Source organism: Sminthopsis crassicaudata, chromosome 4, assembly GCF_048593235.1.
Source record: "Sminthopsis crassicaudata isolate SCR6 chromosome 4, ASM4859323v1, whole genome shotgun sequence".
NCBI lineage: Eukaryota > Metazoa > Chordata > Mammalia > Dasyuromorphia > Dasyuridae > Sminthopsis > Sminthopsis crassicaudata.
The window spans coordinates 416,631,212-416,648,129 of record NC_133620.1 but is presented as its reverse complement, the minus strand read 5'-3'; the positions used below and the strand labels follow the sequence as shown (position 1 = coordinate 416,648,129).

The 16,918-nt window shown below is 35.8% G+C and overlaps 1 protein-coding gene across 3 annotated transcripts in view; it reads left to right on the top strand.

The window, feature by feature from the left end:
* The first annotated feature begins 302 nt into the window (after positions 1-302).
* DPH5 (diphthamide biosynthesis 5) overlaps positions 303-16,918 on the top strand; it is a 39,977-nt gene continuing 23,361 nt past the window's right edge. Inside the window, exons 1-3 of one of the 3 annotated variants that reach the window (XM_074262815.1) lie at positions 303-346; positions 1,302-1,483; positions 10,542-10,666. In XM_074262815.1, the coding sequence (XP_074118916.1) occupies positions 1,349-1,483; positions 10,542-10,666 (260 nt within the window). In that variant the 5' untranslated portion in view covers positions 303-346; positions 1,302-1,348. Of the gene's footprint in view, positions 741-1,255; positions 1,484-10,541; positions 10,667-16,918 lie in introns of all 3 variants that reach the window. The other 2 variants (XM_074262814.1, XM_074262816.1) reach the window with 2 other exon arrangements.

The window sequence follows — 16,918 nt, the reverse complement described above, 5'->3', positions numbered from 1 at the left end:
GAAACACAGGTTGTTTCCCCAAAGCAGGGACAGGAGGGGGACGTCCAGAAATTGAGGGATGACTGGCACGGGGCACTCCCTTTTCTGCCCCGCAAATGAAAGCGGGTCATTGAAGTCCTGAGGGGGAAGGAGGAGGTGAGTCACTGCACCGCCTCGAAGCCCAAAACGAGGAGGCACGCACGAGGCAGATAAGGGGTAGCCCCGGGGCAGACACCGGGAGCCCCGGGAACCGAGGCACCACTGCACCCCCACGTGGGAGAGAGGCGGGGAAGTTCTGGCCCCGCCCCAGAGCTACGCGGCCTTCCTCTACTGGTGGCCCGGGCTAATGGCTCCCGCGCTCGGCTCGGTACGGCGGCGCCTTCGCTCACCTAGAGCTAAGACGGGGATATTTAAACCGTTAGCAAACGGGACTGATGGAGACAGGACGGCAGTGGTAGATATTGGGGGAGCCGCTCAGGAAGGATACACCGCTTTTCCCTCGGCCCTCCCCTTTACTGTCCAGTCCCAATTTAGAAACCATCCTCGTCCCTCTCTCCTCCCTCAATCTCCACTTCTCTCCCCGCCCATAAGAGACGTAAAAGCGCTGCAAAATGTCAGTCGCTTTGCGGCGCCGTAAACCCGAATCGGGCTGCGTGAGGAGGTGGGGTTGTCTCTGAAGCCTTTCCCTAAAACAAGTTGTCGCAGTTCCCGAGGCCTGGTCTTTGCGAATCCGTCAGCGGGTAACCCATTCCCCTTTCGGAGCGACCTGGGGAGGGAGACAGTGCCGAGACGTTGGTTAGAGAAGCGGGAGGGCCGGGGGGAGTATATAGAGAGACATATTCAGAGTCGCAGGCCCCGGGTTCGAGCCGTGGCTGCGCCGTTGCCCTTACCTCCCCATTCCCCTCTCCTCCTCCCCGCTGGGCTTCCTGGATCTCGGGTCTCTGTTTACTTCTCCGACATAAGTGGGAGGAGGGTCGAGAGCTCTAGCTTCTAAAGATGTGGGGGAAGGACGCTGCACAATGAATAGGGGGTCTTTTTAATGGATGACGCATACGTTGCTTAAAGCCCGGGCCGCGCGCTGAGACCCAGGCGTGTAGTTCTAGCGTCTTCTACCCTTAGAGCTGAAGGGACCCGGGGGATCATCGAGTCTGGGGAGGAGACTGAGCCCCGAGGTCGTGTAGTCACGGCCTAAGGAGATGATGTCATCCTCTGACTTCGAAGCAGTGTCAGGATTCCAACCCAGGCCTCCCCCTTTGAATCTCGCATTGTGTGTTAGCGCTGCCTCCACTTCCCGCTAGCCACGCTTGTGATTTTGTCCCCAGACCCGCTCTCTGCTTCCTCGCCTCTCCTGCCCCCTTGGGTGCTGACCATGCTGTACCTGATTGGCCTGGGCCTGGGGGATGCCGCGGACATCACCGTGAAAGGCCTGGAGATTGTCAAGAAATGTAGCCGCGTGTACCTGGAGTCCTACACCTCCATCTTGACCGTAGAAAAGGAAAGGCTGGTAGGTTCACCCACGTCCTCCTCCACCCCCTACCCATGGGAAAGGGCTGCTTCCATCCATCCGCTTTTCGCTAAGTTAAATTGAACACAGTATTATTAATCTTTGCGACAGGGACTGTAAAAAAGCATCGTGCATTCGTTAAACTAATGTAAGAATAGAAATCATGGAGGGGGTTTGGGTTTTAGTCCCACGTGACACAACCCTGTGACCCAATTCTGAAAGTCTTCAATATAAAAAAAAAAGGAAAGTTATTCTCTACCCTGGGACTCTTTTGTTTTAAGATACTGGCTTAAAAATCTGAGCTGTTTGCTAATGAGGAGCTAAAACAGGCTTAATCAGGGGGTTACATATTCAAATAGTAAGCAATAAGGTTTGCCCCTTTGAAGTACTCCTTGGGGAGTATTAATCTTTTCTGACTGAGTCATATCCAGACAGATCTTACCTATTTAACTCATATTCCCCACTGGGGTTTAGACCCAAGCCACATTTGTGTAGTTAGTAGGGACAGGAATAAATTTCCATAGGTTATGTTGTGGTACCTTTGCAAGCTATGACATCTTCCTTCACTTTGAAAATAGGGTTGGTTTACTGTCAAACACCCTTAATTAGAGAAGGCCAAAATTATTTGAGAAAGAAAGCTCGTGGGCCTAAAATATGTAGGGATCAAGAAGATGAAATGAAACTGTATCATACCTCAGACACTTAGGAGCTGTGAGACCACTTACTTCCCCCATGTTTTCTATTCCATACTGGACATACCTCTCTCATGATATTGAATTAGTTATTGTGATATTGATTAGTTCACAAGACTATTTTGTGAGGATTGAAAATGATGTTCATCTCCACATCCTTCCAGCAGCCTTGACTCTTTCTTATACCTTACTCTGCACCCCCACATTCCCATTTTTCTCTCCTCTCACATCTGCCCCCCCTCCCTTATGCTTCTAGCATAAGTGACCCATAATAAGTGCTTAATATAAAATAAATGCTTTATTTATAGAAAATGCAGGTAATAACTGAGATACTTATGTCTTACAAACCTATCGTAAGGTTCAAGTGAGATGATATATGAAATATGCCTTTAAAGCTATAAATAACAATTTGCATGAACTATTACAGCATGATGGAAGGTCATCAAGAGAGTTGGCCGCCTACTTCCATATCTTCTTTGAGATTGGTGTCTTTCAAATCCTGTGATGTCTAGATGTGCTGAAGGGACTGAACCCCAGAATTACTACAGGACAACAGAATAAAAACTAAGAACTGCTATTGGAATTTGGCATCTTGAAGCAGAGGATGTTTGATGCTTTTCTTGTTTTACTAGGACCAAGTCTTAGAGAAAAATAGGTGATGACAAAAAAGTGTCAAAACAGTAGGGAAAATACTTTAGGTCAGGGGTCCTCAGACTACGGCCTGCAGGCCAGATGCGGCCCGCTGAGGACGTTTATGTGGCCCGCAGGGTTATGGCAAAACCAGTCTGGAAGTGACGTTTGACCTGAACACTTCTGGCACTGGGCTGAGGGTCATAGTTTTTGTTTTTACTATAATCTGGCCCTCCAACAATCTAAGGGACAGTGAACTGGCCCCCTATTTAAAAAGTTTGAGGACCACTGCCTTAAGTAGTGACCAAGGAAAGCTAGTGAACCATCAGTAATTGAAAAAGCTGGCTGAAAGAACTAAGCTAACATTATTTTTTTTTTAAATAATAGCTTTTTATTTTTCAGAATACATGCAAAGATAAGTTTTCAGCATGCACCCTTGCAAAACCTTTGTGTTCTAAATTTTTCTTTCTCCCTCCTACCCCTTCCTTGGACAGCAAACATGAACAGTTCTTCTAAAATTTCCACATTTATCATGCTGTGCAAGAAAAATCAAATAAAAAATCAACAGTTTTTTAGAATTATTGGTTGAATTACTGACTTACAGACTGGTAAGGATATAGCAAAAAATAAAGAGGTAGGCTTGAAGAGAATAAGAGGTAGCACTTAAGTCCAGGTCCACAAGCAGTGTTTTTTGTTTTGTTTTGTTTTGTGGGGGAGAGGGGGAGAAGGATTTTAGATAGGTCAGTATTTTTTTTTGTTTGTTTTTTAAGGGAGGAAGGAGGACTTAAAACAATAGGTCTGCCAAAGAAGCCAGTTGTAGCATAAAAACAAATGTATATGGAGATAGAAGATTTGGTTTCAAGTACTGGTTCTGTAATTTAATGTCTTTGTAATTTGTTCTTTCATTACTAGCTTCTAGGGTTGGATGATTTGAATTTTCTTATCTTACTAATGGATTTTGACTTTGTGTAGTAAATCAATAAGGTTCTTTAAGATATAAAGACATCCTTATATATCTTTTTATTTTTATTTTATTTTATTTTATTTTATTTTTTTTTGTTGAGGCAATTGGGGTTAAGTGACTTGCCTAGGATCACACAGCTAGTAAGTGTTAAGTGTCTGAGGCCAGATTAGAACTGGAGTCCTTCTGAATTCAGGGCTGGTGCTCTCTCCACTACATCAACTAGCTGTCCCCATCCCTTTTAAGGATATAAAGAAGTATATAGCTATATATACTTTATATATAACATATACTATTTAGCAACTGTCATGTTTTATATATGTGCACACATATATGTTTGTATTTATAATGTGATAGTTCCTAAATGAATAGTATCAGCAAATGTTATGGAAGATCAGAAAGGTAAATAAAAACCGGGCTTTTATGAGCTTTTAAGATGTACAAAGTGCTTTTTTTCTCAACTCTGTGAGAAGGAGTCAATACTTTTCACTATTTTATATACTCAGTGTGTAGCAGTTAAATATTACAATCTGGAATTTAATCATAGGCCTCTTAAATACAAGTTCTAATTTCCTTAGAAGTTCTGCTAGTATTTCAGAGCAAATTAAGGTGGTGGTGGTGATATGTTTGCTTAAGAATAAACATGTCCTTATATAGGGACATGAGTAAAGATCCTGAAAGTCTAGGCTCTTTATTCACAGAATATGTTCTTCCTCATTTTGGTCAAGAGAAATTTTACGGAAAACATGAATGAGATCCAGAAAGGACATAGTGATGGATTTGAATGAGGCAACTTAGCTTTACTTATATTTTATGACAAATGCCATTGATTTCCAAATAATGTTGTCAGCAATGGAAAGCAATCAACAGATTTTTAAAAGCACTGCCCTATAGTAGGTGTAAAGATAAATACAAAGAGAATATATACCTAGAAGAGAAGCCATTTACATAATTTTAATAAAAGCTTATATTTAATAAAATGTAATAAGAACATATAAAAATTATGTGGTACTGGGCAGTCAGATAAGAGATCTCATTAAACTGAAGACATAAAGAGTTATTTAAGCTATGTCTTAAGAGATGGTTAGGATGTCAACTAATGGAGATAATATACTAATTTATTTCACTAGTCAATATCCTAGATTTTCTTGACTCCTTGACTTTGTACCATTCTCTTCATTGTGAACCTGGTTTCTTTATAGCTATAGAAAGTCACAATATTGAGCTGATTTTATATACAACATAATATTAGTACTCAATTTCATCTGTACCTTGCTGCTAAAACTTTTCATCTTTTGCATACCACATCCTTAAGTTCTCATAAATACATTTCTTTTGTTTTTGTTTTAATGGCTCCTTTTCTCAGCCCTATAATGTGAATGTTCCCCAAGGGTCTGTTCTTAGCTTTCTTTTCATCTTTCTGTTCTTTCATCTATGGCAGTCACTGTAATTCCCTTGGCTTTGGGTGCTTACCTCTATGCAAATGATTCCCAAATCTGTGGTCTTAGCCACTTTTCCTGAGTTTCAAATCCATATTTACTATCTATAATGTCTCCCTTCCAGCAACTCAGAAATATGGACTTATCTTATAATTCAACATTTGTTAACGTATGTACAATGTGTAAAACATTACATATCTTTTTTTTTTTCCTTTTTTTTTTTTAAGATAGTCTTTGTCCTTGTGAATCTTATGTTCGATTTAGAAAAGGTGGAAGAGAGTGATGGAACATATACTTATTTAATTACAATATGAAGCTCACAAAGATAAGAGGAAATTTAAAAAGAATGTTCTAGGCAAAGAACTCTTATGATTTCATTTTCTTTCTGTGGTATCACCTTTATATAGCTTACTGTATTTTATCGTTAGAATTATTTTTTACTCTTTCCATTCCTTTAGCTCTCATAGCCAATCATTTACCAAATACTATTCATTCTACCTTTGTAACATCTTTCCCATGTGTCCTTCAACAAGTATTTATTAAATACTTAGGATGTACTGAGTCTGGGCCTACAAAAAAAGGGGCTGCTCTAAAAGCATACATAATAATGGAAAAGACATTTTCTAAATAGATGATGATATTAAGTAAAAAGGTAACTTTAGTGAAGAAGACTTGGTGACTGGAGGAACCAGGAAGGCTTCTTTTTCTATTCATATTATGTAGTGTTCTGATTTAACTTTCTGAAAATCTTGGGACCAGCCTTGGTTTCAGCAGAGTAATCACTATGAGAATAGTCAGGGATAAAGTCCAGAAGTCTTTATTGTCTCCTTCACAATCTGTCTCCTTGCCTGGGGCCCGGGCTAGCTTTCTGGATGCCCTTCAGATGGCCTTTGGTCTCAGTGTGAGAGAAGCAGGAGAGCCACCTGGAGCCTAATCGAAGATGGAATAGTCCAAGGGCTTAAGCTCCAGCCTCCAGTCCTCTGTCTCTCTGAATCTCTCTGAGTGTGTTCTATCCCCTCTCTAGGTCTGACTCTGACCTCTTAAATACTCTTATTACAATTAAATCCGTTCATCATAGTGAATATAAGCCAATCATTGTATCACTAGAGAACCATTGCTTGATGTAAGATTAATTCAATCATATTGAACTAGAGAACTATTTATCACTATGCTAAACTAGATAACTATTGTCTTATTAATTCCACCGAATTAACACCTTGTTGTAAGAATCCTTGTTCCAAGTACACTTCTCCAGAGTTCTGGCCCATTACAATATTATTCTAACACACATTCTCATTTTCATCTGTCTAGATTTACTTTCAAAACCTCCCAATTCCACTAAAATAGAAAAATCTTTAAGCGCCTATTATGTACCAGACATTGTACTAAGCTCTAATACAAATACAGAGGACAAAATTTTTCTACTCATCCTTCCCAATTCATTCTTGGTTTATACCACTGCTAGAATATTATATTCATAGATCTAATCACGTTATTCTGCTATTCAGAATCTTCAGTACTGTTTTATAACATTTAGATTTTTAGCTGAAAGGAACTATCTAATTTTATAGACCAGGAAAATCAGGGTCAATGAACTTATGTCACATAAAGCAATAGCTGGTACCTAAAAAAAGGTTTCTTTGACTGTATAGTTCTAAGTGTACTTACAATTGTGCCACACAATCTAAATTTTTCTACATGGCAATGCTCTGACATCCCTCTAAATCTTTTCAGTTTGATTTTACATACATTCACTTTGTTTTTAATATTATTTTTATTTTCCTCATTTATATGTAAAACAATTATTTTTTTTTAGATTATACATGTACATTCCATTTATGTTTTACATATTTCCATATGAATCATGTTGGGAGAGAAAAATCAGAACAAAAGGGAAAAACTACAAGGAAGAAAAAAAAAGTGAAAATAATTCTCTGGATACTGATGGCATTTTTCCAAAGTTTATTGGGATTGCCTTGGATCACTGAAGTGCAGAGAAAAACCAAGTCAGTCATAGGTGATCATCACACAATCCTACTGTTACTATGTACAATGTTTTCCTGATTTTCTTTGCTTCACTGAGCATCAGTTTGTGTAAATTTTGCCAGTATTTTCTAAAGTAAATGTTCGTCATTTTTTTTTTTTGTACAACAATAATTTATTCCATTACTTTCATTCATCATAACTTCAGCCATTCCCAAATTGATGATCATATACTCAATTTCCAATTCTTTGCTACTACAAAAAACTGCCACAGACATTTTTTATATGAAGGTCCTTTTCCCTCCCTTATAATTTGTTTGGGATAGAGACCTAGTAGTGGTACTGGTGGATCAAAGGGTATGCACAGTTTTATAACCCTTTAGGTATAATTCCAAATTGCTCTCCAGAATGATTGGATCATTTCACAACTCCGTCAACAAAGTATATAGTGTGCTTCTTTTCCCCACATTTCCAACATTTAATATTATTTTTTTCTGTCCTCCTAGTCAATTTGGTAGGTATAAGGTGGTACTTCATAGTTGTTTTAATTTGCATTTCTCTAATAATGATTTAGAGCATTTTTGTATGATTATAGATGGCTTTAATTTTTTCATCTGAGAATTTTCTTTTTATATCTTTTGATCATATATCAGTTGAAAAGTGATTTGTATTCTTATAAATTTAAGTTAGTTCTCTATATTTGAGAAGTGAGGCTTTTATCAGAAACATTGGCTGTAAAAAACTTTCCCAGTTTTCTGCTTTCCTTCTAATCATGGTTGTATTAGTTTTGTTTGTGCAAAAGCTTTTTAATTAATGGAATCACAATCACCTATTTTGCATTTCATAATAGTCTCTTGTTCTTATTTGGCCAAAAAGTCCTCCCTTTTCCAAAGATCTGATAGATAAACTATCCCTTGCTCTTTTAATTTGCTTATAGTATAACCTTTTACACCTAAATCATGTGCTCATTTTGATCTTATTTTGGCATGGGATATGAGATGTAGAGCTATACCGAATTTCTATTTCTGACATTTTTGTCAAATACTAAGTCCTTATCCCAGAAGCTGTATGTAGTCTTTGGGTTTATCTTACATTCTCTTTAAAATAATCAAATTATACTTCTCTCTGCTCCCTGAATTCTCACCCCTTCATGCCCCTGATCTTGCTGATTCTTATACTTGGAATGTCCTTCTTTCCTCCTTTATTAATTAGAGTCCATTTCAAATGCTTCTGGGATCATATATTTAGATCTTAGAAGGACCTTTTGAGGTCAGCTAAGCTACACGTACCTTCACCTTATTAAAGAAATTGAAGTCCTAGAGATTTTATTACTTAAGACATAGGAGTTGGTAGTAGCCAAATCTTTGAAAAAATTCATATCTTTCCTTTACTTCTCTCACTTAGTAGTAACTTTTCCTTTTAGGCATCGGCACTTTATTTTTGTGACTAATATACTTTTTATATGATTTTTAAAAATCATATACTAGACTATAATCCCCATGAGGACAGTAACCAACCATATCTTCTCTAAATTGGATCTCTTCTAGTGTTTAACACAGAACTTTGCACATAAATTCTTAATATTTATATGGTGAATGAAATGAAGGGGCGGGGGTCAAGATGGTATTTTGGGTTTAGGGAATGGGGGGGAGGAATGTAAGGTGTAAGTAACAGGATATGTTAGATAAATATTTCAGTTTGACTAGAATATAGAGTTAGTGAAGAGGGAATTACTTTAAGAAAAAATTGAAAACAAAGGGTGGTTGGAACCAGATTGTAGAGTGCCTTTAATGCCATGCTAATGAGTATGAACTTTAATTTGTTAGGCATCACAAAATCAAGGGGACATGATCATACTGAAGGATTAAAAATATTAATCTAGTGATATGTAGGATTAATTTTCCCGACTGGGAAAAGAATATACCTCATTCAGTATAAAACAGTCTAGAATAGGGGAGCGAAAGCACACCGTGAAGGTGGTCAGTGGTATCACTTTTTTTTTTTTTTTTTTTGGAAGAAAAAGGACAATCCAGTATATTATATTTTACTATCATTTGCCACCTTAGATTTTATTTAATAAGTAATTTTTTTTAGGTTTCATTTTCATAGTATAGAGGAATCAACATTGGACAAGGTGAGAGTTTTAGTTCCAGCTCTCCTTCCATTAACTAGGGTAGTACATTAAACTCGTTGAGGGCAAAATTTGATTTCATTTTGTCTTTGTAACTCCTGGGGCCTGGCATAGTGATTATCACTTAAAGTCCTTAATAAAATTCTTGTTATTGATTGATGGCAAATTAATCAAACTATCTAGACCTCAGTTTCTTTATATGGAAAATCCATAAATAGTGAAAGTAGAACTGGACCTAGAATTGGAATACCTGGGTTTATTACATACGTCAGTATCTCTTTGACTTGCAGCTTAAAACTTGGATGTTGTAAGGATAAATTGAATAATGTAGTTAAAATCTCATAAGCTTATGAAATTAGCTACTCACATTGAAAAAACAAAAAAGCAAAAAAATTCACCATCTCACAAAATAAGGAAATGGATATTGTTGCGCTTTAGTGTGAATATCTAAAATTGATTCATTGGTGTTGCCCCATAACTTGCTGTTTAAGCTAATTCATTTTGATATTACCTATACCTTTCTCAAATTCAAGTGATTTATGACCAAAGTTTCTGTGAGGAAAATCTTTATGGGATTTTTACCTCTATTCTGATGTGTTCCAGTTTTGAGGTCTTTTGGGACAAAAACTACAAAAGATAAGTTTTTTTTCTGGAACAGCCTAGAAGTATATACTACAAAAACTTGGACTACATGTGGGCTTTATGTTGCTTGTTGATAACTCTGGTTTTTCTAAACTGCTACAGATGATGTTGGTAAACATAGCACATAAAACCAAAATACTAAAATATGTTTATACCAATCCTTGAATAGTACTAATATTCTTCAATAGCATGTTACAAAGTACAACTCACAAGTTAAGATTATTTCTAGCTTTTTTCTGTTCTTCCTCCATCTAAGAGGAGCACATTCAGAGGTAAATTTAAAATTCAAAGAAAGCATCAGATGTTAAAAGGTCTGCTTCCCCTTGGGATATTAAGATAGGCCTAAAAACTGGGTTTAATTGCAACATGATATAGAACACCAGTTTATTGTGTAGTTCTGTACTGTTCTATGTTAGATGATTGCCAAGATTTTCAGTAGTAGAAGACAAAGATCAGTGACTATAGATGTGTTTATTTTGGGGGTAAAGGGAGTGAGGGATGATAATGGAGAGGGGAAATGCTTTTTGTTATTTTCAATTTCTAGTTCTTTCTCACGATAGTATTTTGTTTAACTTTCTAGGAGCAGTTTTATGGAAGACCATTGATTACTGCTGACAGACAGGCAGTGGAACAAGAAATAGAACAAATTATAAAAGATGCTGATGTCAATGATATTGCCTTCCTTGTTGTTGGTGATCCATTTGGGTAAGACAAGGCAAATGTGTATATTTTCATGTAAAAGAAAAATCTTTTAAATATTACGAACCTTGTTTGTTATACTGCCTACTAATCAGAACTTTCAGTTACAAATATTAGTATCCATTTTTTAATATTTAATTTCATTTTTAAAAAATCAAGATATATTCAAAGTAATTTATGTTTAAAAATCCCATTTCATCAAATTAGGTATAATCAAAATTTGCTTTGCAAATTTTGCTTTAACTTTTACTTTGCATTTCTCTTATCCATACCTTTTTTTTTTTCCCCCCGGTGTCCAATAAAGCACATCAGTCATATATTCACTCCATAGCTATTAAGTATTAGGCTTTAAAATCTATTCTATTGATGTCTGTAGTATTTCTCTTTAAAGATCATTTTGCTATCTTAAATGAATTATCTTTTTTTATGAAGACATAGATTATTATATAATCAAAAGTTATGTTATCATTTATAGAGATTTTAGATTTGTTATATTTTATTTAAAAAAAAAAAAAAAAGATGTTTCCCTTTCCTTTTTTCTAGGCTGGTTGCATCATATGCTGAATATTTAGTTGTTTTCTTCCTATTTTTAATTGCGCAAATTTAGAATCTGCCAAGGTTCTTGAATCATTTTGTTTACTAAGCTGCTGATTTCAATTTCTTATATCCATTGGGAGCTATGGCATTTCCTATTACCAGAAGGATGCACTTCTGCTTGTCCAGTCAAGCATCATCAATCTCCCATGTCAAGCCATACAGAAGCATTCTTTGTCTCCAGCTGGCGACCCATGATTTATGTCACAGCTTTAAGGAGCATGAGGACAATTAAATCACTGTGAGCCCACCACCAAGGATGTTTTTCAGAAAGAAAGGAGTTACATGCGCATGTGTCTGTCAGAAAGGGAGTAATTTACATTAATACAAGTCACAAGGGAAGGTCTATCATTATACTTGAACTTGGTTGTAAATAATCATGGGGAAGCTTAGATAAGCTTAGAGTTTTGATTGGTTTTTGACATACCCTATAAAATTAAAGTTTTACGCAAATCTACAATATCTTCTTTTGAAGATAGCCATAAATTAGATAGACAAAGAGAAAGCCAAGAGGAATGAATATATTAAAAAGGTGATCTTGAGTTAAAATAATAATAGCACTTAAATAGAGCTTCAAGGTTCGCAAAGCACATTACAAATATTGCTTCATTTGATTGTCACAACAGCTCTGGGAGGAAGGTGATATTCCCACAGATGGGAAAAATACCACAGGCTAAGTGACTTACACAGGCTCCCATAGCTAGTAATTGTTGGAGACCAGATTTGAACTTGGTCATTCTGGTTACAGATCTAGATACAGATTACAGTTTTGTGATTTGTAAATTGTCCTTGTCATTCAACTAATATTAATTGACTACTATCTTTTTGAAAGGCCTATACTAGGCCTCATATAATGCCTTAATCTAAAGATGATAACATCAGCCCAGTTCTCATTAGAGCTAAGATATATATGCAATATCTACAGGAGCAATGTAGTGGGAATTACAAAGTCCCTTACTCACAAAAATGATGGATCTTTACAGCTAGGAGTCCAGGGAAGAATATATGAAAAAGATAGTCCTTAAAGTTCTGTAGGAAGAAGAATATATGAAAAAGATAGTCCTTAAAGTTCTGTAGGAAGAAATTGGACATCCAGAAGGCTTTTTGACCTTCAAAAACAAATTTTTTTTTTTTTATCCTGGACCTGGACTCTTTACCTCCCTTATATTCTTATTTGATTTTCACCTAACCAAAGGCAAACAGGCAAGATAACATGAAGCATGTTAATGAAACAGTACATAGTTTATAATTTGGCTAGTGTTTAGCGTGGTAAAGTACCATGAAGAAGAGAACTAATAAGACTGGAAAAGCAGGTTAGAGAAAATCATGAATGTTATTTAAATATGGTACCTTGAAGTTTTGGTATTATTTGAGCCAGCTATACAAAAATGATGAATTATTTGTTAAGTAATGGGAACCATTGAAGACTTGAGTTAGAAGGTATCATGCTTAGATTGGTTTTCCAGGAATATCAATCTGGCAGCAATATGTAGGAAAGATTAGAATGGGATAAAACAAGAGAGGGAGATGAACTACTCTGTTGAAGTAATCCAGGTGAGCAATTATAGGAAGCTCTATTATTTATCTATTGATTAGATTGTGAGATAAGGGAATAGAGATACTCAACCTATGATTTAATTGATGCAGGCAAACTCTCAAAGGAGGAAACTGTCAGTGCAAGCCTGCTTCTCAACAACTTGAAGTCAGAGTTTCCCGGATCACTGATCTTAGCTTGCTCAGGATCACAGAGTCAGGATATATTGAAGGCAATACAGACAATATTCAGTTTTCTAGTCTTTGAGGTTAGCGCTCTTTCTATTGTGCTATGCTCCCTTCTAGGCTTCAAGTTTGAGTTACTGGAAGAATTTGCCATAGAGTCATTGAGGTAAGAAGAAAGAAGAGGTTTTTAGAGGAAAAATAATAAAATTATCTAATGCTGTTTATGTGAGAATTAAAAATGAAATAACCTGCATAATGTTTGTAAATCAGTATAATGTTTGTTAAATATAACATGTAGAAGTCCTGTTACTTTTCCCTCTAATTTAATTATGGGAATTAAAGATAGTATTAATCTAAGCCTGAACATAGTTAATACAGCTTATTGAAGAGATTTAATGGTTAAAGTACTGAGTCTTAGCTCTAATTAGAAAAAAAAAAATCAAAGAAAGGGATTATTTAAAAAGGCAAGGGAAATAGAAAAGTGTAGTTCATAGAAGCTAAAGATAACTTCATTAAACATGTAATACCTTTCATTGCAGCTAAAAAGGAGGTTAAAAATTATGAAGAAACTTATTTGATTGGTCAAGATTATAAATAGATATTGAAGGATAGTTAGTTGGAGATGGGGTGGGGAGAGAGATGAGTATTTGGAGTTGCAGAAAGTCAGAAGAAATAATAATGGTTCTGTTTCATCCATTACCTCTGATCAGATTATTATTTGCTCTTGTGAAAAAAATGTCTATCTACCACTATAGCATACGATATGTGGATTCATACCACTTGTGCTGAAAGAGATCTTGGATATTGTCTTTCTCAATTGCTTCAATTTATAGGTATAATTTGGAATATAGAATGATGAAATACATCACTGATTTTTTTTATTCTGGTTGATAACTTTAAAGTTCAAAGCTGGAATTATAGAGTTGGAAGGGAATTCACTAGTCATCCAGTCAAACCCCTATCCAAAACGAATCTTCCCCCTTTCCCTTGTAACATATCCAACAAATAGTCATCCGTTCTCTGCTTCTTTAGTTCCTAATGCACCCCATTAAATTTTTTGGCCTGTTATAAGAAATATTTTGTTCATATTTTTTTGTTATATGGCCATTTCCCAATATCTCTCTCCCACTCCCTTCACTACCCATCTTCATTTTCAAGCAGTTATCAATGCAGTATTTTACCCATGGTCATCCGTGTTCTCTCTCTTCTCCAGGTCATTCCTGGTTATTATGATTACTCAGGATTCATTTTGGTATTTTCTTTATTGTGTTTCTTATGTATGGTATTTTCCTGATTCTGCTTACTTATCTTCTGCATCATTTTATTTCTCTGTATATTTCCATAAAGTCATTTATTCATCATTTCTAATAACAGTAAAATTTCATCATATTTGTGTACTATAGTTATTTTAGTTATATTGTAATTGATAGACATCTGTTTTATTTCCTCCTCTTCGCTTACACAAAAAGCTGCTCTGAATATTTTGGAGGACAAGAGAGTGTTCTTTCTCTAGGAGTTCTGGGTCAGAATATTTTAGTGGTTATTTTTGTCATTTGCTTAGTATATTTCCATATTGAATTCCCAAATTCAGCAGTGTATGCCCATATGGCCAGAGCCCCTTCTTCATTAACTATTTCCATCAATTTACTTTACCTGAAGTGAAATTTCAACTCTTTTTATTTGAATTTTTGACTCAGTGATTTGAAGCAGTTTTTTATATGCACAACTATAATTATCAAGTAATTTTTCCAGAGATTATCAAATCAACATTTGCTTTTTTTTTTTTGGGGGGGGGAACTTCCTTTGCTCATGGCTATTCCCTGAAAGCCCAGAAAGACCAAATCTAATATGTACTCTTTCATGTGGTATCCTTTTAAATAATTGAAGATAGGTCTTAGTTGCTCTCGCATTATTCTCTTCTCTAGACTAAGTGTCTCCAGATAGTGGTTCTTAGGAATCTTCTGACAGGATGGGATACCAGACACATGATCCTTTCTCAAACTAAATTGCCAAGCATTCATATTCTGTTGCAGAGAGCACAATTCTGTTGGGGGGCCTACATTGTTCAAATGCCAAATGTATACTTGCCAAAAAATTTTAGAGAACTGTCAGAGAGCAAGTGCTTACAAGGGCATTCTCAAGGTCTCTTAAGAATTTTAGAATTGATTGTATGACATGGGAGCCCACTGCCACAGGATCATCCATCATATCATGCCCTCATCAGAGGAAGAGGTGTACTTTATGAGCAAAGCAGAATTAAATTAGCTCAGAAGAAATGCAAGATGCACAGAGTTAGAGAAGCCATTCCAAATGATCATTTTGGTCCTCTTCGAAAATGAAGGACAACAATCGTCAGTTCTTTTTTTTTTTCATTTTCATTAAAGCTTTTTATTTACAAAACATGGGTAATTTTTCAACATTGACTCTTGCAAAGCCTTCTATTTCAGATTATCCCCTCCTTTCCCCCACCCCCTTCCCTAGATGGTAAGTAGTCTGATACATGTTAAATATGTTAAAATATATGTTAAACCCAATATATATATATATATATATATATATATATATATATATATATATATATATATGTATGTATGTATATATATATATATGTATGTATGTATATATATATATATATATATATATATATATATATATATATATATATATATATATATATATATATATATATATATATACATATTTATAGTTACCTTGCTGCACAAAAAAAATCAGATCAAGAAGGGAAAAAAAACTGGAAAAGAAAACAAAATGCAAGCAAACAATTACAGAAAGAATGAGAATGCTATGTTGTGGTCCATACTCAGCTCTCACTGTCCTCTCCTTGGGTATAGATAGCTTTCTTCATCACTGAATAGTTGAAATTGGTTTGAGTCATCTCATTGTTGAAGACAGCCATGTCCACCAGAAATGATCATTGTATAGTCTTATTGTTGCAATTGCCAGTTATTTCACAAGCTTTTAAATGTATTATAGACAGTCCTTCACCTTCCTAGTAGTGGTCATTTTTTGATTACTCTTCACAATGCTCTTCTAAACTCTGATACCTAGAAAATCATGCTCATGCTCAGTATTCCTGAAGTGGGTTGATCAGAGCAGCGGACAGAGGAATTATCACCTACATATTCCTGGAAGCTCCAGCTTTAGAAGCAAAATTTCAAAGTTATAGAATCTCAGTTACAAAAATAATTCAAGGTATTTAGTTGAACTCATCTATAACTGAACTAAAATTCCAGAAAAGCAGTCATGTAGATTGTCCTTAAAAACCTGACTCTTAAACTAGCCCCTTCAACTTCTGGATTTTTTAAGTTATTAGAACATGTTCTTCCCTTAATTTGCCTTTCTGTAACTTCTACACTCTGGACCAATAGCACAAGTCTTATCTCTCTTCCACAAAGCCTATAGACAGTTAAGTAGATAAGTGAAATAAAAGCTGAATGTCTCTTCTGTTTTCTGTTAGCTGTCCCAAGTAATGGGCCCATCTTTTCCTTGCTTTTGCTCCTTTTAAAAAAGGTTTTTTGTTTTTTTAAATGTCCTTAGTATTTTGTCCAAATTCACCATGTCTTTAGGCTTTGGGGTAGTATTCTTAGCAGATCCATCAGTACTCTTTTGTATCAACTTTATTACATGCCTTTCCTTCCATTTTTAGAATGGCCCTTTTAAATTTGAACTCTTAAGTGAATTCCTCTTAATGGCACATCAGAATTATAATATCCCTGCATAGCTCTCAGTCTTTTTAGGTACTTCCCCATTTTTTCCTTTTCTGAATATTTTCAATTTTGTTGTCATAATGTTGTATTTGGCAACCATTTTTGAGCTGTCTTCCCTTTCAGTATTACAGCTTAATTTCTCTAAACTTTTAAACAGATCTACTTTTCTATAGAATATGTGTGTACTTTTACCATGGAATCTTTTCTTTCTGTACCA